This window comes from Colletotrichum karsti (assembly GCF_011947395.1).
Source record: "Colletotrichum karsti strain CkLH20 chromosome Unknown Scaffold11, whole genome shotgun sequence".
In the NCBI taxonomy this organism is placed as follows: Eukaryota; Fungi; Ascomycota; class Sordariomycetes; order Glomerellales; family Glomerellaceae; genus Colletotrichum; species Colletotrichum karsti.
In genome coordinates this window covers 578,172-598,969 of record NW_024065911.1, presented here as the reverse complement: position 1 = coordinate 598,969, position 20,798 = coordinate 578,172, and the positions used below count along the sequence as shown (strand labels likewise).

The 20,798-nt window shown below is 52.3% G+C and overlaps 12 protein-coding genes across 12 annotated transcripts; 7 read left to right on the top strand and 5 right to left on the bottom strand.

Moving 5' to 3' along the window:
* Nucleotides 1–175: 175 nt before the first annotated feature.
* On the top strand, nt 176–1,081 carry CkaCkLH20_04299 (alpha beta hydrolase fold protein; the record flags this gene model as incomplete). Its single annotated transcript, XM_038887018.1, has 1 exon — nt 176–1,081. The coding sequence occupies one exon, from the start codon at nt 176–178 to the stop codon at nt 1,079–1,081; it is 906 nt and encodes a 301-aa protein (XP_038747722.1).
* Nucleotides 1,082–2,411: 1,330 nt separating this feature from the next.
* On the top strand, nt 2,412–2,982 carry CkaCkLH20_04298 (uncharacterized protein; the record flags this gene model as incomplete). The annotated part of the gene is made up of 2 exons (XM_038887017.1): nt 2,412–2,577; nt 2,636–2,982. The coding sequence occupies 2 exons, from the start codon at nt 2,412–2,414 to the stop codon at nt 2,980–2,982; spliced, it is 513 nt and encodes a 170-aa protein (XP_038747721.1).
* Nucleotides 2,983–3,204: 222 nt separating this feature from the next.
* On the bottom strand, nt 3,205–3,939 carry CkaCkLH20_04297 (uncharacterized protein; the record flags this gene model as incomplete). Its single annotated transcript, XM_038887016.1, has 1 exon — nt 3,205–3,939. The coding sequence occupies one exon, from the start codon at nt 3,937–3,939 to the stop codon at nt 3,205–3,207; it is 735 nt and encodes a 244-aa protein (XP_038747720.1).
* A 2,065-nt stretch (nt 3,940–6,004) lies between these two features.
* Nucleotides 6,005–6,588, bottom strand: CkaCkLH20_04296 (uncharacterized protein; the record flags this gene model as incomplete). The annotated part of the gene is made up of 3 exons (XM_038887015.1): nt 6,005–6,252; nt 6,329–6,390; nt 6,452–6,588. 3 exons carry the CDS (start codon nt 6,586–6,588, stop codon nt 6,005–6,007), a joined length of 447 nt encoding a protein of 148 aa, XP_038747719.1.
* A 605-nt stretch (nt 6,589–7,193) lies between these two features.
* Nucleotides 7,194–7,914, top strand: CkaCkLH20_04295 (uncharacterized protein; the record flags this gene model as incomplete). The annotated part of the gene is made up of 2 exons (XM_038887014.1): nt 7,194–7,706; nt 7,783–7,914. 2 exons carry the CDS (start codon nt 7,194–7,196, stop codon nt 7,912–7,914), a joined length of 645 nt encoding a protein of 214 aa, XP_038747718.1.
* A 143-nt stretch (nt 7,915–8,057) lies between these two features.
* Nucleotides 8,058–9,530, top strand: CkaCkLH20_04294 (uncharacterized protein; the record flags this gene model as incomplete). Its single annotated transcript, XM_038887013.1, has 1 exon — nt 8,058–9,530. The coding sequence occupies one exon, from the start codon at nt 8,058–8,060 to the stop codon at nt 9,528–9,530; it is 1,473 nt and encodes a 490-aa protein (XP_038747717.1).
* A 167-nt stretch (nt 9,531–9,697) lies between these two features.
* On the bottom strand, nt 9,698–10,718 carry CkaCkLH20_04293 (putative 3-hydroxyisobutyrate dehydrogenase; the record flags this gene model as incomplete). Its single annotated transcript, XM_038887012.1, has 2 exons — nt 9,698–10,465; nt 10,524–10,718. 2 exons carry the CDS (start codon nt 10,716–10,718, stop codon nt 9,698–9,700), a joined length of 963 nt encoding a protein of 320 aa, XP_038747716.1.
* Nucleotides 10,719–11,577: 859 nt separating this feature from the next.
* Nucleotides 11,578–12,804, top strand: CkaCkLH20_04292 (uncharacterized protein; the record flags this gene model as incomplete). Its single annotated transcript, XM_038887011.1, has 4 exons — nt 11,578–11,848; nt 11,914–12,013; nt 12,078–12,261; nt 12,328–12,804. 4 exons carry the CDS (start codon nt 11,578–11,580, stop codon nt 12,802–12,804), a joined length of 1,032 nt encoding a protein of 343 aa, XP_038747715.1.
* Nucleotides 12,805–12,967: 163 nt separating this feature from the next.
* Nucleotides 12,968–14,506, bottom strand: CkaCkLH20_04291 (succinate-semialdehyde dehydrogenase; the record flags this gene model as incomplete). Its single annotated transcript, XM_038887010.1, has 2 exons — nt 12,968–13,964; nt 14,031–14,506. 2 exons carry the CDS (start codon nt 14,504–14,506, stop codon nt 12,968–12,970), a joined length of 1,473 nt encoding a protein of 490 aa, XP_038747714.1.
* Nucleotides 14,507–15,291: 785 nt separating this feature from the next.
* On the top strand, nt 15,292–16,664 carry CkaCkLH20_04290 (uncharacterized protein; the record flags this gene model as incomplete). The annotated part of the gene is made up of 3 exons (XM_038887009.1): nt 15,292–15,459; nt 15,531–16,376; nt 16,617–16,664. The coding sequence occupies 3 exons, from the start codon at nt 15,292–15,294 to the stop codon at nt 16,662–16,664; spliced, it is 1,062 nt and encodes a 353-aa protein (XP_038747713.1).
* A 314-nt stretch (nt 16,665–16,978) lies between these two features.
* CkaCkLH20_04289 (putative ethyl tert-butyl ether degradation protein) lies at nt 16,979–17,308 on the bottom strand (the record flags this gene model as incomplete). The annotated part of the gene is made up of 1 exon (XM_038887008.1): nt 16,979–17,308. The coding sequence occupies one exon, from the start codon at nt 17,306–17,308 to the stop codon at nt 16,979–16,981; it is 330 nt and encodes a 109-aa protein (XP_038747712.1).
* Nucleotides 17,309–18,168: 860 nt separating this feature from the next.
* On the top strand, nt 18,169–19,690 carry CkaCkLH20_04288 (uncharacterized protein; the record flags this gene model as incomplete). The annotated part of the gene is made up of 4 exons (XM_038887007.1): nt 18,169–18,209; nt 18,267–18,583; nt 18,633–18,840; nt 18,907–19,690. 4 exons carry the CDS (start codon nt 18,169–18,171, stop codon nt 19,688–19,690), a joined length of 1,350 nt encoding a protein of 449 aa, XP_038747711.1.
* Nucleotides 19,691–20,798: the final 1,108 nt, after the last annotated feature.

The window sequence follows — 20,798 nt, the reverse complement described above, 5'->3', positions numbered from 1 at the left end:
GGTCCCGCGTCAAACATCTGCCGAATGTAGGCGTTGAAGGGCGCAACACCACCTATTAAATCCCCGCCATTGACGCCGTTGGAAGTCGAGGACTTCAATTGTGCATGCCCAACGTTTTCAAGCAAAAAATTCTGCCTCACAAACGTTCATCGAATCAATCAGACAAACCATCGTCATGTTCGAAGGCTTCCAACCATTCTCAATCACCACCCAGACCTCACCACCGGTGATAATCCATGGCATCAGGAGCGGGGACTCCACATCCTCTCTCCCACCCCTCCTCCTCATCCATGGCTTCCCTCAAAGCCATCACATCTGGCACCGCGTGGCACCGCAGGTAGTTGATCGCTACACAGTCGTCATCATCGACATCCGCGGCTACGGCGCATCTTCAAAGCCTGGCGACGTCACCTCGTACGCCAAAAGCGCGATGGCGCGCGACTGCATCAGCGTCATGGATCAGCTTGGCTACGAGAAGAAGCCCTTCTTCGTCTGCGCCCACGACCGCGGCGCCCGAGTCGCGCACAAGCTGGCCGTTGACTTCCCCGATCGCGTGAGGAGGTCGATCTTCCTCGACATCGCTCCGACGCTGGTCATGTACAAGACGACAGACTTCGAGTTCGCAAAGGCATACTTCCACTGGTTCTTCCTGATTCAGCAGGAGCCTCTACCGGAGACGTTGATATCTGCCGCGCCGAGAAAGTTTGCGGAGCTGTTCATGGGCGGACGGCAGCCCAAGGCGTTGGAGATATTCGAGAAGGAGAACTTCGAGTATTATGCGAGCGTGATGGAGGACCCGGATGCGGTGCACGCCATGTGCAACGACTACCGCGCCAGCGCGACGCTGGATCTGGAGGAATCGGAGGCGGATATCGAGGCGGGACGGCAGATCCAGTCTCCGTTGATGGTGCTTTGGGGGAAGTACGGCGTAATTGAGAAGTGTTTTGATGCGGTGAAAGAGTGGCAGAATGTTTCGTCCGACAGCGTATCTGTGAAGGGTCGCAGTGTTGAGTCTGGACATTACATCCCGGAGCATGCGCCCGATGATGTTGTCAAGGCGATCACGGAGTTTTTTGTTTGATGCGAAACTTGGGCAAGCACCTGATGGGGGATAATTGAGCTCATCTACTGGGATTTCTTAGGCTCAATTGAGCGGGAGAAAATGCTGTAATGAGCTTGGCTTAGCATTGTTGGTATGTCTCATCTCACCAAGCAATCACTTTTATGAGCAGACAGCGCGCCTGATTGAGACTCAACGGGAACAATAAGTCATCCATATCAGATGGACAGCAACATGGTCATGGCGCCTTGTCATCTCGGAAAAGGAAGTGCTCATAAAGATGGGAGACTTCTATCGGCTGGAAACATTGAATGACAGGAACCGTCCCAGGATCCTGGAATTTGAGCTCGTGTTCGTTAAAAGATGAACAAGCCGCCCCAATTCCAGTGGACACGAAAATCTTACCTGACAGCACCATGTCATACAACTTGGATGCGCATCCCGAGATCCCCGACAAAGTGACCAAATTCATCCCGAGTCTCTTACATTTCACCTCACATCATCGAGTATTCCTTCCAAAGAGAGCGAAAGCGAACACTCGCTTACAACTAGAGACGAGGAGGCTCTCGGTAACAACCTAAAACCCGCGAGACAACCAGGTCCCCTACCAAGAAACCCCCTTTCCTCGGTCCTCGGATCGCTGGTTCGATGGGCAAATCAACGCAAATCTGGGCCATCTCCCGCTCCTGCCAACCAATCTTTTGATACTCGTGAATCCGTCAGATCCGACATTTACCAACTTAAGATGACAGCAGCTCATGCGGCTCCCTGACGCCCGATGATGAAACCGTGACTTTGGAGGGGTGTTCCCCAGATTCGGAGGCGCAACCCTGTAACCGACCGACCTTGAGACGTTTCAGCGAATCGTGTTGGTGGGGATGCTGGCCCAATTTGAGCTAAAAGAGCTAAATATCTGCGCCTGAGCACCCCGGTTCGTCGTTTGGCGACTGAGGAAAAAGCTGACACAGGTCGCAGGACTTCGGCCAGCTCCTGGACTCCTGTTTGGACCAGGGCCGCTTCTACCTCACATGCCTCTTCGCCCATGATCTATAGCTCAAGGCGTTTAAGGTCGCAGGTTAGTGTGTGGGGAGTTTTGGAAGATTCGCGGTGCGGAATGCCCCATCAAGCTTAATTCTCTCCTAATTGACACTTTGACGGGATGGATTTAAAGAGTGCCTTGACGCCCGCTCCTCGAGTTCATGTCGTTTGTTTTGAGACTCATCCCATTCGCTCACTCTGCTTCCAATTTCACAACCTTCTCTTCGTTTTTCGGCTGGTCCTACCTTCTTTTAGTGTTTCAACTTTAAAGTAACTTATTCGATTCTTCGATTCTTCCTCTTCAGCAGCAACCATGAAGTTCACCGCCGTCATCTCTCTCGCCCTCGCCACCGCCGTCGCGGCCATGCCCACCGAGGATCTGTCTAAGCGCCAGACCGTCCAGCGCGGCAGCAACACCCTCGTCTTCAAGGAGCAGGGCGGCGTGCCCGGAAACGAGTGCCTCACTTTCCGCAACAACGGTTGGTTTCCTCAAGCTCTTATCTCATGAGTGAAAAAAAGGTCTAACGACATTAATAGGTGAAATCGTCAACGCCGCCTGCGTCAACACCGCCGCGGACAGACAGATCACCCCCTCCACGAGAAACGGCAACGACGTCCTTCTCGTCCAGCGTTCTTTCAGCAACGGTTTCCGCCCCGACCTCGTGAATAAGGAGGTCTGCGTCGGCTTCAACGGCACTGCCTTCCGCGCCGAGGACTGCGCCGCCAGGAACATCCAGTTCGTCGCCCAGTCCGGTAACAACCTCGTCGCCTCCAACGGCGCCTGCTTGAACGGCCACGATGCCCAGGCCCAGGTCACCGTCTCTGCCAACGGCCAGAACTGCGCCAGATTCACCACCACTTCGGTCAAGGCCACTGCCCCGTAAAGGGACTTGGAGGCTTTTGGTGGAGAGTGCATGAGTGTTTGAGAGCGACGTCGTAGTCGCTAGGAGTTGGGGCATAGAGCTTAATGCTGAAGATGGGAACTTCGACTTAATTAAAAACAATGGAAAGGGATGAAGCGATTTGCACTATCTTTCCTCGGTGATGCCGTGAATATCAAACCTATGGTACCTAACTTCATTTGAAAATCCCTCTCTTGACGCTCCTCATCTTTCTTCCTGTTCAACGACAAACCCAGGCCTTCTCGCATCGGTGCTGAAGTGTGCCATCGTCCTGTCAGCCAAAGACTCCAGCTCTGCAAGATGCAACAGCGGCGTTTCCTCTCCGTTGGGTCCCGTACGATCCTCCTTGCCCTGTGTTCGAATATCATAGAACAAAATCGACAAAATGGAAGACTTCCAGATCGGTTGTTTGCCCCTGTTTTGACAACACTGTAGGTAAGTTGTGACAAGGAGACCAGCCGTGAGGATCAAAAGAACCCCAGGATAAACCAGCCATACCCAGTCGACATCAACGCAGACTTCCGTCGCCCATACCGATCCTTCCACAAAAGAAACCTCACCATCCAACGCGCTCATGTCCCTCCGCACGCGATTGTTGATTGCCGTGGCCATGCTCTCGTGTGCAGCAGAGAACGACTCCAAGGTCATCAGGCTATCTTTGTAGAGATAATCAAGCAACCATCTGTCTTCGCACGACACGATGATCTGTTCGTTGGTCGCGCCAGAACCCAAGTGTCCGCCCTTCCCCTTGTCGGGGATATAATTGCTCCTAGCCGTGCAGTTGCCGGCGAGGGTTTCCGAAGCAAGATTTCCTAAAGCTTCCACCATCGGCATCCCCATGGTCCTGATGCACTCTGAGGGCGCCTCCTCGACAGTTCCGTTTGTTCCGTCTGATTTGAGCACAGCCCACGAGACCCAGGTGTCGTCTTTTGGTACCATACTGATGTTCGACCGGTCATACCAAATCCCCTCGATTACACAGGGCTCTAGCAAAATAGTTGCACCACTAACGTCTAAGTTGCTTCCCTTCCAATGCCAAGCTTCTGTGATGTTGGTGGTCGTAGAGATTATGCTCTCCTGTAAGACGCCGTTGGATACCTTCGCGTTGTAATGTCGAACACACGGAGATAGAGTGCAGTTGATGGCGGTAAGGATGACATCTTGTCCAACGCGGCCTGTTCGTTTACCTCCAAAGGCCTTCTGCTGGCACGTAAGGTCGTCTGGGTCCACCTGAGTGGAATTGTCTGGGGACATGGAGCATCCGGCAGGCCTGAATGCAAGAACCGAAGTCTTTACGAATAGGTCCATATTGTCCACATTCGACGTGATCTGAAGGATCGTATTGTTTCTGGGCGGCCAAGTCAAGTTGAAACCTTCTTTTTCGTTGAAATAGTAGACAGTCTCGTTGCCTTCTCGGCTCGATTGCTCCAGGCTGGCCGTTGCGTCTGTGCATTGACTACAGATTCCGATGGAAGAGTGGGTGATTCCGGCGTATGAGTTGAAAGTACAATTTCCAGATGTGCATTGAAAGAGGCTGCTGGAGGAGCTTTGGTCCGTTCCAAATGCCAGTGCATTGAGTGCAATGCCTTTCAGTTCTGGTGTGAGATCAGTAGGCCCTCCAGTGGTTATCCACGAAACCCAATTCGCGTACGATACTCTGGCAACTCCAGCTGTTTCGATCGGGCAAGGATATATCTTTGCTGCCTGCTGGGAGAAGGGGCCAATCGCGGTCGACGAGATGATGATTAGTATACCGAGAGACGTTAGGCTTCTATGGCTAATATTAGCCTCACAGAGACAAAGTCTCGAACATCGAAAAGAGGAGAATGAAATATTATCTTACGGTTTCCAAGCTACGAAGAGAAGTCGGAATGATCCCCAAGCGCCTCTACTAGAGTTATCGAAGTACTCGATATGTCGTAAGGGCCGTGGAGTTTTCATCCATAACCATTTGAACTGTCCTATAACTATTCAATGTCAATTAGCCCAATGTTCATATTGTGTTTGAAATCCTGTTCGCTCCATACCTTCGGCCACTATATAAACAAGAGTAGCTCTTAGGACCGTCGAGAACACTGCGATAAAAGTGTTGATGCTGAGTTCGCCCGCAAACTTGGGCTGGACCTTTTCGTGATATGCCTGAAGCAGTGCAACTATTGACGCTAATGCGGCAAAGGAGACCACAAGTGCAACAAACTCAAAGCGCCATGCCCGTAACGCGTCCAGCTTGGTTGGGTGCTTGTCCGACGAGTCGCTGTTCTTCTCGAGGTTGATTGGGTCCGCGCCAGCGTGGCGACTCACTGAAGGAGGAATTCTGAAGTAGTCCCGACGGGAATGATCTCTCAAATCACTGATGTGCTCTGTATCTCTGCCATGGCTGGCTGCAGGGAGTCGTGAGTAGGACGGGCCATCTTGAGCGGCCGAAGCCATCTCGTTCTTGCCACTACTACGCAGTCTTTCTACATTCAGCCCAGCCATGGTTGTACCTTCCACACTTCAGCAAGAGGTTCCAAGAGACTCAACTCATTGAAAGATCTTCAGACTTGGGCGTGCAGTCACATATAAGGCAAAGGCTCAGCCACGCTAGTCAGGTACAAGAGAACATAATATAGCCATTCTGGGCTTCGGCCCAGTTTCGATGTCTTAGACAATTTCGTCGACTGCTAGCTTAGAGACAATCAACAGTCAAACTTGGCCGATGAAAACGTTACTTAAACATGGCGTCATAAGAGAAGGACGGCAAGTCTACTTCAGATGTTTTCACTCTTACCCGTACATGTATATGCGGTTTGGGATATCAATCTTTTAATCACCAGTGTAGTTCAATGTACAACTGGTTCTCTTGGAATCACAACCGTACTACATCAAATGAAAGTTCCGTACCATCAAATCCCCCACTGTCCGAGACGAGTGATACTCCAGTCCGCAGCCGGTTGCGCCACTCTCAGGCACACCTGCTTCCGCAACGAACCAGGCCGCAAGCAGTCCATCATCATCGTAGATTTCACGACTTTTTGCTCAAAAGCGGCGACTGCTCCGCCAACTGCCTCTTGTGTTCACCCTTCTCGACCATGTCATTGATGGTTCTCTCTGCGACCTTTGTGGCCTCAATGCCAGATGGGACGCCAATGTAGACGCTTGCCTGGAGAATGGCTTCCCGGATCTCCGTCTCAGTCAGGCCGTTATTGATCGTCCCGCGGACGTGAACACCAAGCTCAGGCCAGCTTTTCAAGGCGATCAGCATGCCGATATCTATATCGGTTAGTATCTCATACAATCTGGGTCGATGTTGGAATCTCGTTGTGTGAAGGAAGACAAATGCACTTACTGAGCAAACTTCGCTGCTTTCGCTCCAGACCCGGCCGGTTCCAGATACTGCCCCAGCACCACCTGACAGCGTGTCGTTTTAGCTTGAAGAGGTTTCCCATATGCCGACATCAGCAATACTCACTCAGTCACGAGCTGCTGTCCTGGGTAAGCGAACTCGCTCGAGCCATTCTTGAGGGAGGCGTCCACATAAGCGTTGCCGACAACCTCTCGTCGGGTCTTGAGGCCTTTGTCGAACAATTCCTGTTGGTTGTATGCCATCTTCCTAGCTGACGTCGCGATGGTATAGGCATTGGGGCGGGAGGTTGGGTGTGAGAACGCAGAAGCAAGCAGCAAGTGCTCAATATATAAGGGAATTTCAGCTGGCGACTGGAGTCACAGATAGGCCACCACGCCTTGGTACGTCACTCTGGCCACAACCATCAAAGATGATGGCACCTGATCGCAAGTACTACAGGTCCGTCGTCCGATGTCGCTTGCTGAAGGGTTTCTACCCCAACGTCATGCAAGCATAGTACTCCGCAGTGTGGTGGGGGTTTGGAGTAAAAACCGAACCCTCACACATTCAATGTTGGGGGAACGGAGACTCTTCAACAACAGCTATGCAATCTCCAAGCTCCAAGGCCTGAGAACAACATGCGCCCCAAGGTTACCGTCCCTCCTTGTAGATTCTGCAGCAAGAAGTTTCAGCGGACCGAACACCTCAATCGGCACGAAAGAACACGTGTGTTGCTCAATTGCGTTTACTAGGCACTGAATGTCTAGTAGCTAACTTGGGTAAGCAGACACCAAAGAGAAGCCATTCGCATGCGCTTGCGGCAAATCTTTCTCGCGTCAGTATGTTTCTTCATCTAAGACATCCCATCATGACGTCATCATCTGATATGTTACGTAGAGACTTGCTTGCGCGTCACGAGAGGCGGGACCACAACTCGAATTTGGAGCACCCCGAAGACCTGAGCTATCAGGATGGCGCCTCTCGATTGCAGTCGCGTAGGCCGACTGCTCAAGGCGAGGATTCTCTAAGCGAGGACGACGATGAGTCGACTGCTAGAGCTCAGTCTGATGCCAGCTTTAGGCAGGGGGGACTTCTCAATCAAGAGACGTTCACCACGATCCCGAAGTCCCGCAGTCGCGCTGCGGAATTCGTGCCGAATGAACAGCAATCTCCTCTCCAATCGTTCGGGCTCAACAGCACCTGGGCAACCGACCCAAATGCTTTTGGTGACGATCTGGACTTTCTGTGGGACCATTTTGATATGAACTCAACTGCCATCGACCCGTCCGTCCTTAACTACCCAATGAACTTTCCAATGTTTCCTGAACAGGGTCTCCAGAGAAACACGGGTGCTCCGTTCGGAGCCACCCAGAACCTATGCGTAAGTGAAAATGCACGAGAACTTGATGGGGATGGGGCCATATCTCGATACGGATCCCGACTACCATCACCCATAGGATCAGAGAGCGAGCGGCCCAGCAGCGGAAATCCAGGTCCAGCGCCGTCAATCTCGTCCAGGCAACCGCCTGCTCTTGTCCTTTCCGGAGACCATCGACCTTGGCGAATATCCCGTTCGGAATATGACATGATGCGGTGCGCTGTCGAGGCCACGGATCCTGTGCGGGTTGGAGGATTCAAGATGCCGTCGCGCCACGCCCTGAATCGTTACGTCGAGGGATACTTCTCTGGGTTTCATGAGCATCTACCTTTTCTCCATCTGCCGACCACACATATGCCGACCGCCGCGCCGGAGCTGATCATTGCCATTGTCGCTGTCGGGGCACAGTACCGCTTCCAGAGAGAGCAAGGCCTGCAGCTCTGCGAATGCGCCCGGGCCTTGATATCCTGGCGACTGGCTGAGCTCGACCAGCCCCCAAAGGACGATATTCACGCAAGAAACTACGATTTCACTCCCCAGTCTGGCGGAGGGACTGTAGCATCGTCAAGCAATAATCCTAGCCCTGCGTTGGGCTTCTTGCAAAACTCACCCACTGGTCGACCATCTGTGGACGCGACGACGCAACTACTACAAGCTATGATTATGATAATGGCGCTAGGGACCTGGAACCAGCCTCGCGACCTCAAGAAGTCTGTTCACCTAGGAATGCAACTCGCAGTGCTCCTTCGTGAGTCCGGGTTGACAGAGCCAGCCGTCCCCAGCATGAACTTGACATGGGAGGAGTGGGTTATACTCGAGTCGCAACGCCGGACTAAATTGGTGGCCTACTGCTTCCTCAACCTACACTCGATTGCCTATAACTGGTCTCCCCAAATTTTAAACGATAGCATCGAGCTCAACCTTCCCTGCGGGGAAAACATCTGGAGGGCAGAAGATGCAGTTACGTGGGCGACCTTACGCAGTCAAGATCTTGCGTCCGATATCAGCTTCAAGCAGGCTTATGAGAGCTTGTTCGAGAAACAACAACGAGATCAAGCCGGCCGCCGTTTCAGCTCTTTTGGAACTTACATAATGGCGCATGCGATCCTCCAGCAAGTCTTCTACGCACGCCAAGCGACACCCAGTTTCGAGGGGGGGAAGACAGCGTCACTTCCCGAAAACGCGCTGAATGTCCTGGAGGAGGCATTGAGTCGATGGCAGAAGAACTGGGAGTCATCAGAGGACTCATCCATTGATCCCTCATCCCCGAGCGGACCGCTCAGCTTCAACTCAACGGCCCTGTTTCGCCTGGCATATGTACGCATGCATGCCGACCTCGGTGCTTATCGACGGCTGGAAACCTTCGACCCGGTACGAATCGCCCACAGCCTCAGCCAAGTGCCTCATCTCGCGCGATCTGTTCACGTCTTCCGGGCCGTGCTTCAGTGCATCCACTCGTTGAGTATACCAGTGCGGATCGGAATCGAGTTCGTCTCACGAACACACTCCTGGAGCATCATCCACAGTCTCTGCAACTTCGAATGCGCTGCTTTCCTGAGCCAGTGGCTGAATTGCGTGGCGACCAAGACTGGCGATGGGCAGGTGGCTCTGGATGGTGAGCTTAGGCTTGCGCACCTGGTGCAGGGAGTCCTTCGGGAGACGAGCTTTGGACAGGAAATCGATGACGAGGAAAACCTTTCGAGGAGGTGCAAGCGAATGGCTGCAGCTGTGGCCCAGGTCTGTTCCCAGACATTGAGAGGGGCTCACGTCTGGCAGATTATGGACGTCATGGCAACGGCACTTGAGAGGAGAGCTGACATGTTCTGATGTCCGTCATTAAAGATTCGGGCCTTGAAGTGCACCCGTATTTGTATCTAGAATCTTTGTATCGTACCAAGGCAATCCACAAAGTCGTCCTTGACCACCAGTGTTGAAATGCAAGGCACTTAACGTACAGTACAAACATGTCTCCTGGGGTTGAGTCTGCTTGTGTCCTATGCTCCGTTACTTCGATTCCCATGAGCTCGATCCTCAATACCTCCGAGGTAGCGATAGACAACTCGCGAATCTCGGTCGCGACAATTGAGGTCGTTACTGGCCCCCTCATATACTCGCAGCCCTTCTGGCCCAAGGGCAAGCGTAGCGCCAACATCTTTGGCCATGTCTACCGCCAGCGCAAAGTCCTTCTTCATCAACTGCACCTTGAACCCTCCCCTGTATCCATGGCTGGAAGGCGCTTCCGGTAAGACACCCGGGACGGGGTTGAACTTATCGCAGATGGCGTTCTGTGCTGTGCCAGCCGACAAGGCACGAGATAGGACGACTGGATCCATACCCGCCCTGATGCCCATGTTCAGAGCTTCCGAGGACGCAATGGCGATGAGACCAGACAGGTAATTGTTCGTGAGCTTTGTTACAAGGCCGAGGGAGGGACCACCACAGCTGATGACCTGACGGCCCATCGTTTTCAGCAGCTTCTGGACGGCAGGGAATGAGGGATCTGACTCGGCGCAGCCTAAGAAAAAGGCCAGCGTGCCTTTTTCTGCGCCTTGCACACCGCCGGTGACTGGAGCGTCGTACATCCGGACCCCTGGCGAGCTTTCCTGTATTTGCTTCTTGACTGCGAGGTTCGTGGCGACGTCGATCGTTGAGCAGTCTATGAGGAGGTGTTTCGACAGATCAACCGTGTTGATACCCGTGTTGGCGTCGAGATACACATCGCGAACATGTCGGCCTTCTGGAACCATGGAGATGATGGTCGTCTGGATCCTCTGAGCTTGCCGCCCTGTACATTTTGAAGAAACTTGGAGATTGACATACCGCTTGTTTCGCAACTGCTGCTGGTGACGCTGCTTTCTGGATCTTGGCTGGGTTCGAGGCCAGTAGCTCATCCAAAACAGCTTCCACAACGTCGTAGACAAAAACTTGCGAGTCGTCTGTAAGGGCATCGGCAATTCGCTTAGCCATTGGGCTGCCCATGGCGCCCAGCCCAATAAAACCAATGTTGCCCTCCATGGATCAAGAATTACGACAGAATTCTATCGTTTGAGTAGTTAGATACCATGCGAAATACGTTCAGGTAGTAATTAATACAATGGCAGATAAAGCGTCGCGAGATACCTAGGTTCACTTGAAGTAGAAAACGGGCTAGGATCTCTTAAGTCCAGGTCCATGGACTTGGCAGAGTCAAACTACCCCAATATACTCCCCAAGAATTGGTGCCCTCTGTTACAAACATGACGAAAGGATAGGCCGCGGGCATTCGGATGGCTGCTCCGGGAGGTCAGCTTCTGCAAGCTTGATGGGGAAGTTGGGGCGAGCTCTCCCCAATGCTACCCGCACTCGGGGGGAATTTGGTAAATTCAGACCTGCACATCGAAGTCAAGCTGTAGGCTTGCTAATGGACCCTTGGAGGGGAAAGCTCAGGAGAAAAGATCGAAGGTTTTACTCTTTTGAATAATGTGTCCAACACAATTTCATCTTCTGGAGAAAAATGCTGTGACGGTAAGATAGGATCGCCCCTTACTCGAGGGTTTGGGGGGATAGTAAGCATGGAAGAGTGCTGTCTTGTTTTTACCCCAACAGGTCATGATGCGCTTCTTCAGAAGCTTTTCGACGCCCAAAAGCTGGCCAGACTTTTCTGACGTTTACCTCATGACTAGATTATAATTTCTTGTATTCTTTCAGTCCAACTAAATTCATCGTCATGAGCTCCAAGATTCTGTGCCCTCAATCAACATTTTCCGGGTTTCGAAAGCATCTCCTTCGATACCGACCAATTCCATTCCGGCAGATTCGCCCCCAGATCTCCTACTCAATTGACGCCCAGCTATCCCGTACCTTCGCAATGGCTCATCAGGCTGTACCGAGCACGATGAAGGCGATCCAAATCAAGGAGTTCAATACTCCTTACGAGGTCAGCGAGGTCAGTGTGCCGACGCCAAAGCCGTACCAGGTGCTCGTTCAAATCAAGGCGGGCGGCTTCTGTCATACCGACTGCATGGCTCACGAGAACGCTTTCAACACCAAACTACCCTTCATAGGATCCCATGAGCCAGCTGGTATAGTTGTGGCTGTTGGATCTGATGTGAAGGAGTTTGAAGTAGGCGATCGGGTTGGCTGCATCAACTTCGAGAGCTGTTGCGGTCAGTTTACTACGCGCCCATGGCATTCTATTTATTTATTGTTTCGAAGCTTACACCTATACCAGGAGTATGCCCCGACTGCCTCGCTGGGCGGCCAATCTATTGCGACAATCCTTTGATGAAGGGCCTCACTACAGATGGAGCATGGGCGGAATACATGGTGGCGTAAGTGACAGATGATATGCCTTAGACCCCCTCCCCTTGCTGATGAGAACTTCCAACGATTCAGTGATCAGCGGTTTACCGTTAAACTTCCGAAGAAACTCGAGTTTTCTGTAGCGGCCTGTTTGATGTGCGCTGGCATCAGCATCTACGGGGCGATCAAGAGAGCCAGGGTTCCTGTGGGAGGCTCCATCGGCATCATCGGAATCGGTGGTTTAGGTCACATCGGAACCCAAGTTGCAAAGGCCATGGTACGTTCGCCTTTTTACAGTTACATGCTTTTATGAAGGCGCTGACCACGTGTGATTGAAACATAGGGCTACAAGGTTGCGGCTGTCGACGTGAAGCAGGATGCGCTGGATCTAGTGCAATCCTACGACCTGAAGCCGGACGTCTGCGTTCTTGCAACAACTCCAGCTGATGAAGCAATGCGCAAGGTTTCTGAAGTAATTAGGGGAGACTATCCGGGCCTTGATGCTACCATCCTCGCAACTGACGCCCCTCCCGCTTTCGACTTTGCTGCTGCTATCACCCGCAAGCATGGCACTATGGTATTACTGGGTCAGCCAGAGAAAGGCATCACACTTTCCTACTATACTGTTATCTACCGGGATATCAAACTGGTTGGATCACTTGTTGCGGATAAGCATGAGACGCAAGAGCTTGTGGACTTGGTCGCGCGTCACGATATCAAGGTTCACATAAAGAAATGGAAACCAGAACAGGCGGAGGAGATGAGGAGGGAGTATTTAGAAGGGAAAGGCGGCGGTAAGAATATTATTGTATTCGAGTAGAGATAACAGATTGCATTGCTTGTATGTAGGTAGGCCCAGAGAATGCCTGGGCCCTGAACTCCAAACAGCATATTTCTAAAGTTTCCATTGTCTGTGAACAGCATAACGAACGAGATTGGATCAAAGCCACTTGCAAGTGACATCATGGGAGCTTATCTATCTTTCAGTACTGCTGCTCCAGCGTCATGGTCCCAGTTTTCGAAATCAGATACTCTTCAATGGCCACCTCCTTCCCTGATTCCTTCCCATATCCTGAGAGTTTTATGCCTCCAAATGGCGACTCAGCAGCTGAAGAATTACCCGTATTCATACCAATCATGCCGGCCTCCAGATTTTCGAGCAACCTCCAGGTGCGATCGACATCCTTCGTGAAGAAATAGCTGGCTAAGCCCATACTTGTGTTATTTGCCCACTCAACAGCCTGTTTCTCAGTTGTAAAGCAGTATACGCCGAGTACGGGAGCAAAAGTTTCCTCGCGGCTCATCAGCATCGACTGCTTCATGTCGCCCAGCACCGTGGGCTCATAGAAGTACCCAGTTCCGAGTTCAGATGGTACGCGACCACCGAGCAATAGGCGGGCGCCATTCTCGATGGCATCATCGACATGTAGCTGCGCTTTAGAGGCACCTCGAGATGTTGTCAACGGCCCCATGGTAGTTCCGGGCGTAGTACCATGCCCCAGTCTGATCTGTCTCGTGGCAGCCACCAGTTTCTGAAGGAATTCTTCGTAGATTTCATCCTGAACGTACACCCGGTTTGCCGTTACACACGCTTGGCCTGCGTGTCTCCACTTCAAGGCAAGAAGCGCTTCAAGGGCTTGGTCCTGGTTGCAATCGTCGAAAACGAGAAACGGGCAGTTCCCGCCAAGTTCGAGGGTGACCTTCTTCAGCCCTTCAGCGCAATGTCTAGCAATGAGACTGCCAATGGCAGTAGACCCTGTAAAGGAAACCTTGCTGACAAGTGGGTGCTTACAAAGGGTCTCGGCTACCTCTGGTGTATTGCCCAGTGATGTTGTAACAACATTAAAGAGCCCAGGAGAAAAGCCAGCCTTGAGAGCTAAGTCGGCGAGGATCAAGCACGTCAATGGCGTTTCTGGTGATGGCTTGGCAATGATCGTGCAGCCTGCGGCAAGAGCTGCTCCAGCCTTCCTGAGTATCATGCTACAACACGCCAGCTGTCAGCATCCAGTCATCTTCAGATCATCTATTTCGAACAGGAGAACTTACGCTATGGGAAAGTTCCAAGGCACCAAGGCGACAGATACGCCAATTGGCTGCTTGACGACGAAAACCCGTCTATTAGGAGCAGACGGTCGCGAAATATTCCCTCTAATACGCTCAGCTTCCCCAGCGAACCACCAGGTAAAGCCAAGAGCGTAGTCGATCTCCCCTCGTGCTTCTGCCAACGGTTTGCCAGACTCATACGTCAAGACCAAGGCAATGTCCTCCTTGTTCTCGCGAATAAGCTGGTCCCAGCGAAGGAGTTTCTGAGCCCTGGACCTAGGGTTCTCGAGACGATACTGCTGGAACGCAGCATGGCTCGATTGCACAGCGGCATCAACGTCGGTCTTGTCGAGATCTGGGCATGAGGCGAACACACTACCCGTCCCAGGGTCCTCGATGTCGAATCTCTTGCCTGAAGCGGCCGATACCCATTTTCCATCTACTAGAGCCTCGCTTCGGAGGAGACTGGGATTGGCCAGCTATTGCCCGTTAGTGATGCCCGCCATTACACGTCTTTGGGGAGTTTTACCTTGGACGACAACTGATCTGCCATAACTGCCGGTGATTACGAGCTCGAAGAGGTATGTCGTTACTGAAGCTTGTCTCTGACTGTCGCGTTTGAAGCGTTTAACTATGTAGGTTATGGGCAAAGAGCCTTGATGTTATCTGCTTCAGCACTACACAAAGGAGATGTGGCACTAACATATGATGGATAAACTTTAGACAAAAGGTACATAGTACGGCGCAGGCGTCAGTGGGGTAACATGGGGTCGATTGCACATCATTAAGATATCTGTTGGAACATGCAAATCATGGCGTTGAGTTGCAAACATAGATGCCATGCTATCGTAGAACGGGTTTGGATGGTCTTCATTTGATCCCGAAGTTTACCAAAACCCCGCGGGGCAGCGGGAGGTATTTACTCCAACTGCTCAAAGCACTCCAACACTCATTATCTGGTTCAATGCAGGACAGCGTAGATCGTGCAGGCCCCCCCGGAGTCGAACCCCGGTGCCATCGGGCATTATTCAATGACCGGAAAGTAATGTGGTCCCGCACTTAGCCGCGCATCCCCCACGGTGGCTTGCTGCAAGACCGTGTGGGGTGGCAATGAGTGAGGGCATACGCATCTACAACACCACTCCCGATAGCTTGGTGCGCCGGCGGCCTTTATTATTCCTCACTCGATGCCTTTCTTTTTTACACACCATACAACAGTGTAACCCTACCGCGGAGTTCATCTCAAACTCTTGTTATCGTGAAGATGCGCGCGACGAAAGCTTTCTTGAGGGCCATCCCGCTAGGGATGCGCTCCGTCGCATGGGTAACAAACCGTCCGAAGAGAGGTTTCAACCTTCAGACCATATATCTCGACGAGGTGCGAGACGACGAGGTGCTCGTTGAGATGAAATACAGCGGAATCTGCCACACGGTGAGCTGCGCCCCTTGGTTCGTGTCAAGTGAAGACTTGGAGATGGCACGTATCTGATGTTGTTATGACAGGATATCATGGTCTCCCAAGGCGTCCTAGATATGGTGGAATTCCCCGCAATATTCGGACACGAGGGAGCTGGCGTCATACGGGCCATTGGCGAGAAAGTGAAAGACAAGAACCTGTCGGTAGGGGACTCAGTCGTGCTATCGTACAGCACGTGTAATACATGCCCAGCTTGCAACCGGGGCCAACGGTACTTCTGCCACTCGCATGCGTCTGTCAACCACAATGCCGTCCGCTTGTCCGACCGGACGACGCCGGCGCGTTTGGAAGACGGGACACCTGTCAGAGCGCAGTACTTCGGACACTCCTCCTTCGCGAAGCACTCTGTTGTCCACGAAGATACTATTGTCAAATGCAACTACCCGGAATCTCTCAAGAAGTTCGCGCCTCTGGGCTGTGGCTTCCAGACAGGAGCTGGCTCTGTGCTGAATGTCCTGAATCCTCCCCAGCACAGCAGCGTCGCAGTATTTGGCCTGGGAACCGTGGGGCTTGCTGCGGTTATGGCTCTGAAACATCTCGGTGTACGGCAGGTCATTGCCGTTGATATGAACCCGAGAAGGCTCGCCCTCGCGCTCGAGCTGGGGGCGTCTCGGGTTATCAATGGGAGCGAGACCAAAGATGTAGCCCAAGCCGTGCAACAGTCGGTGCAAGATCAGTTGGACTACGCGATCGAGTGCACTGGCAGTACAGCAGTCATGGAGAGCTGCATCGATGCCGTTGGAAATCAAGGCAGGGTGATCAGTCTCGGTGTTCCGAAGCCTGGCTCGACCGTATCCCTCGACGCTCTCAGTGTTTTGCTGCAAAACAAGTCTTACCAGGGAATAATTCAAGGGGCGGCGAATCCTCACGAGGTATGTCCACGGAGTCAACACCAATCCTCAACCGCGGTCTGGTCTGAGAACTAACACTCTCAAGTTTCTCCCATTGATCATGGACCTACACTGTCGAGGGCGATTCCCCATAGAAAGGATTTGTTCCTACTACAGTGCTAGAGATCTTGTACGGGCGATCTCAGACATGAAGAATGGCCTAGTAAGAACCTGCAATTTTTCAACCCGAGTAACATCCAGCTGACAGTATGCTTTTACCAGGTTGTGAAGCCCGTCATCTCCTGGGAGGATGTGCCTATAGAGCCATAGGCGTGGGAACCCAATGGGTTATTAAGCATATGGTCCGACTACTTTGGAACTATGGGCGAGCTAGAAAGATAAATCAGTATTGTTGATGAAGGTGCTTATTCAACCACGTCGTTGAGAAATTCGCCGGAGATGGCAAGATCACGGTGCAATGGGTGTACAAACTCAGAGAATGTAAATCACGCAACAGAGTAGTCCGTTTGGACCCATACGAAACTGAATTTCTTCCTCCCGAGGGCCGGTTCAGTAAAGTTTGCTACACGCAGTGTTTCTGTGCTCACAAGCTTGTTTGATTTTGCCCCATCAAGCCGCACTGTCTATTCAGAAGATGCCAGGTCCTCACCGACTAGGATGATCGGCTCTTCGTTGGTGAAGTTGGCAACATCCTCAAGCACCGGTTTTCCAATACTAGTGGTCGTGGCGTTCTTCATATCATCCAAACTCGTCCATCGCGACACCACCTTGTACCGATATGGAGCCTGGGTACCATCCGGTGCATTCTGGAACGCCGTCATTTTCCAGTCCTTCATCCCTAAAGGACCCCAAATCTTCTCGGCGTACGGCATATGCTTATGGAGGTAATAGTTGATGTCGAAGGTCTTGCCGGGAGTGTTGGGGTACAGAACCGTCGTCGAAACGCCAGCCATCGTCGTCGTGGCTGTGAAACTTCGAGTGGGCTTCAGGGGCGTGATTCTTACGACTCCATGTCGAGACTCAGAGCCTTTTGCCGAAAGTTGTCGCAAGAACAGGGACATGTTAGGCAAGTCAAGCTGTTGGAAAGTGTCAACTCAGGCTCTCATGAGTGGTGGCAAAGACCATACTTAGCAGATGAAGGTACCTTCTGGGGCAAAATGAATGTTGAGTGTCAAAGTCCAGCTTGGTTTGAAAAGAAATGATGAAACTGTCACGTCCACATTGCAATGGACATCTTAGTCATACACTTGAGCTATGCATCGGCTATTGTTCCCTTACCCAAATGTGCCGTATTTGCATCTGACTCATGTGATACTGTAACTTTCCAACTTACCCCTCGACATATCCAATTCATGCAGTTATGCCCTCCCTCGCCAGAAGCCATGCTATCATCTTGACGGGAACCTCAAAGAGGCCCCCACCTCTTGTTAGCCTTCCAAATGTGACCTACAATTGGCAGCGTTGGGGTAGAAACCCCTCGTTGAACGCGGACACTAGCTAGTCATGGGGTAATGGAACCCAGGGGGCCAAGTTGAGGTCGATTCAACGAGGTTCAAGCGGAGATCACTGCATCATAACCTTAGAGAAATCTCATGAACGTGTTTTTTGGCTCATGATACCCTTACCAGCTCATTTAGGTTTCAACATGAGGATATCTCGAAAGGAAAGACTTTGGTTGTCATCTCGTCGGTGACCTGCATTACCGGCATCAGGTGAGAATCGAACAGGTGTTCAAGTACTCCAGAAGAACAGAGCTAATAAGCTGGCTTACAGCTCGCTGCTTGCAGGCGTGGTGACGGTATGCATCCCTGCGATGGCAAAGGATGTTAACCTCGAGGGTAACTTGCTGCTATGGTACGAAACTCGGAAAGACATTATTGCCAAGTGAAGCCACTCTGACACCTTGTGAAGGCCTGCCTCGGTATATGCTCTGACCTGTGGTTGTACTCTTCTGCTTTCAGGAGCTATGGCCGATCTTTTCGGGGCTCGTCAACTCTATCTCTTGGGATGCTTCTTCCAATCGGCTTTCACCCTCGCCTGTGGCCTGGCCAACACCGGAATCCAGTTGATCATGTTCCGCGCCTTCGCCGGTGTCGCTATCTCCATGTGCCTGCCTTCCGCCGTTAGCATTATCACGCACGCGTTCCCTTCGGGCAAGCGAAGGAACATCGCTTTCGCCTCCATGGGTGGAGGCCAGCCCATTGGCTTCTCCGTTGGCCTCAGTGTTGGTGAGTCGGTGTCTCCCTTCGTGAAAGCTTCAACTAATCATCCACTCAGGCGGCGTCTTCACGGACACAATTGGTTGGAGATGGGGCTTTCATATCGCAGCCATCATCAACACCGTCATCTTCTTGATCGCGCTGAAGTGGCTTCCTAGCATTGGTAAGCGCGAGCCTGTAACGTGGAATCGCTTCGTGACGGAGGTGGACTGGATCGGAGCGTTCCTGGCGAGCGGTTTCTTAGCAATGGTCTCATATGTTCTTGCGTGAGTACAGGCCTTTGTTGATCGATGAACTCAAAGATGAGATGAGGAAACTAACGCGGGTACCAGTATCTTGACCGACAGCTTGAGTGACATCAAAAAGCCGGAGAACATCGCCCTTCTTGCCATATCAGGAGTGCTCATTGGCGGCTTCATTGGTTGGGTAGAGCGGCAAGAACGCCTCGGCCGACCGGCCATCATTCCGAACTCCCTATGGAAGAACCGAAGCTTCACCAGCATCTGCATCAGCGTCTTCATGGTATGGGGTGCATTCAACGCGACGGAGCAATTGAGTTCCTTCTACCTCCAGTACGTACAGAGACTCTCTGCAATCGACACTTCGGTCCGCTTCCTTCCGGCGCCGGTCGGCGGAGTCCTCGCCAACGTTGTCGCCGGTCTCGTCGTGCACCGCGTCCGGGCCGATGTGGCAATCCTCATCGCCGTCGCGCTTGCAGCTCTGTCTCCACTGCTAATGGCCATCGCGGACCCCGCATGGAACTACTGGTACTGTATCTTCTGGGCCATGTTCATGAACGCCATCGGGGCCGACACCCTCTTCACCATCTCGAACCTGCTGATCACCTCGCTGTTCCCCTCACGGACGCAGGGCGTCGCGGGTGGTGTGTACAACACCATCGCTCAGATTGGCAAGAGCGTGGGATTGGCATCATCGGGAGCTATAGCGAGCGCGGTCACGGCCAAGTCGGGCGTGGCAGACAAGGAGAGCCCGACGGCGTTGCTGGACGGGTATCGGGCGTCGTTCTGGTATTGCTTCGCGCTGTACGGCGCAACCCTGGTGGTGACTGTTTGGGGGTTGAGAAAGATCGGCAAAGTGGGTGTCAAGAAGGAGTGAGAAGGTTCTCCTGGGAACCGGAGCATTGGGTCGAGGGACACCATCTTTCTCCGTCTCCTGCTGGACCTGGGGCAGACCACGAGTCCCATGTCGGGACGAAAAAGCAAAACTCCGGTGACGCAGTGGAAACCTTACTCCGCGCGGAGTGTTTGCCAAGAGGCCATCTAAATGCTTACCAAAGCTAGAAGAGAAAAACACGTCAATGTAATCGCAGTAGGCGGTTCTGGAAGTTCGCCAAGATGAAGTAGAGTGAAGCTTGTTCGGTCCGGGAATCTCCCAGTAGATCTCCTCTGTCTCGTTTCCGGGATGTCGGGCGGGGAGGCCCCGCGAGCGAGAGCCGCCCAAAAGGAGCATCTTACTCAGCGGTCTGAATTTTCAGCCGATCGCAAGCATCCGAGAGCCCGAATGTGGTGGGAGAAAGTTGGGTCAGATAAAGGGGGATTGATCTAGAATTATGAATGTCTCACACAGCACACGTGGAAACACTCCGTGATACTGAAGAATAGTTTCCGCTAAGTTTTAGTCCCGGTTAATGGATTTCACAATTATGGATCTGACGTTAAACATTATGCGTCGTGCTATGGCTGCGGACTGTCGTCATTTGAGAGGCGGACTCTCGATAGCTTCTTTGAGTCCGAGCTATCAACTTGGCCGCAGACAGAACGAGTCAAGAGGGGAAGAGAGGAGCAATTTTGTGGGAAATAATTGTCAAGACATAGCTACGACGTGTTTACATATCTTGACCCGTATCTCCCAAAGTCCGCAGCCGCAGTCCGCGGATGGGAATTTCAGATCCATTCGTAAGCTTCCTCATCTCGGGGTGCGTATTTGACAGCCGCTGCCCTGCCGAGACCGTGAATCTCCCGAGGGCCCCAGCGAGAGTGCAACTCCAGATTTACGAAGATTGCAGAGATATACGGAATTACGGACGAGATAGGGGCTGGCCATTCAAACACTGCGAACTGGACAAAACGGGGACAACCATGATGCAATCGGGAAAATCACAGCAAGCTTCGGCCGAATTTAGCGTCTTAACACCGCAAATGGCTTACCTCCTCCGGGATTTTACTTAGTATCGCAAACTGGTTTCCGCTGTTAGTTGGACCCC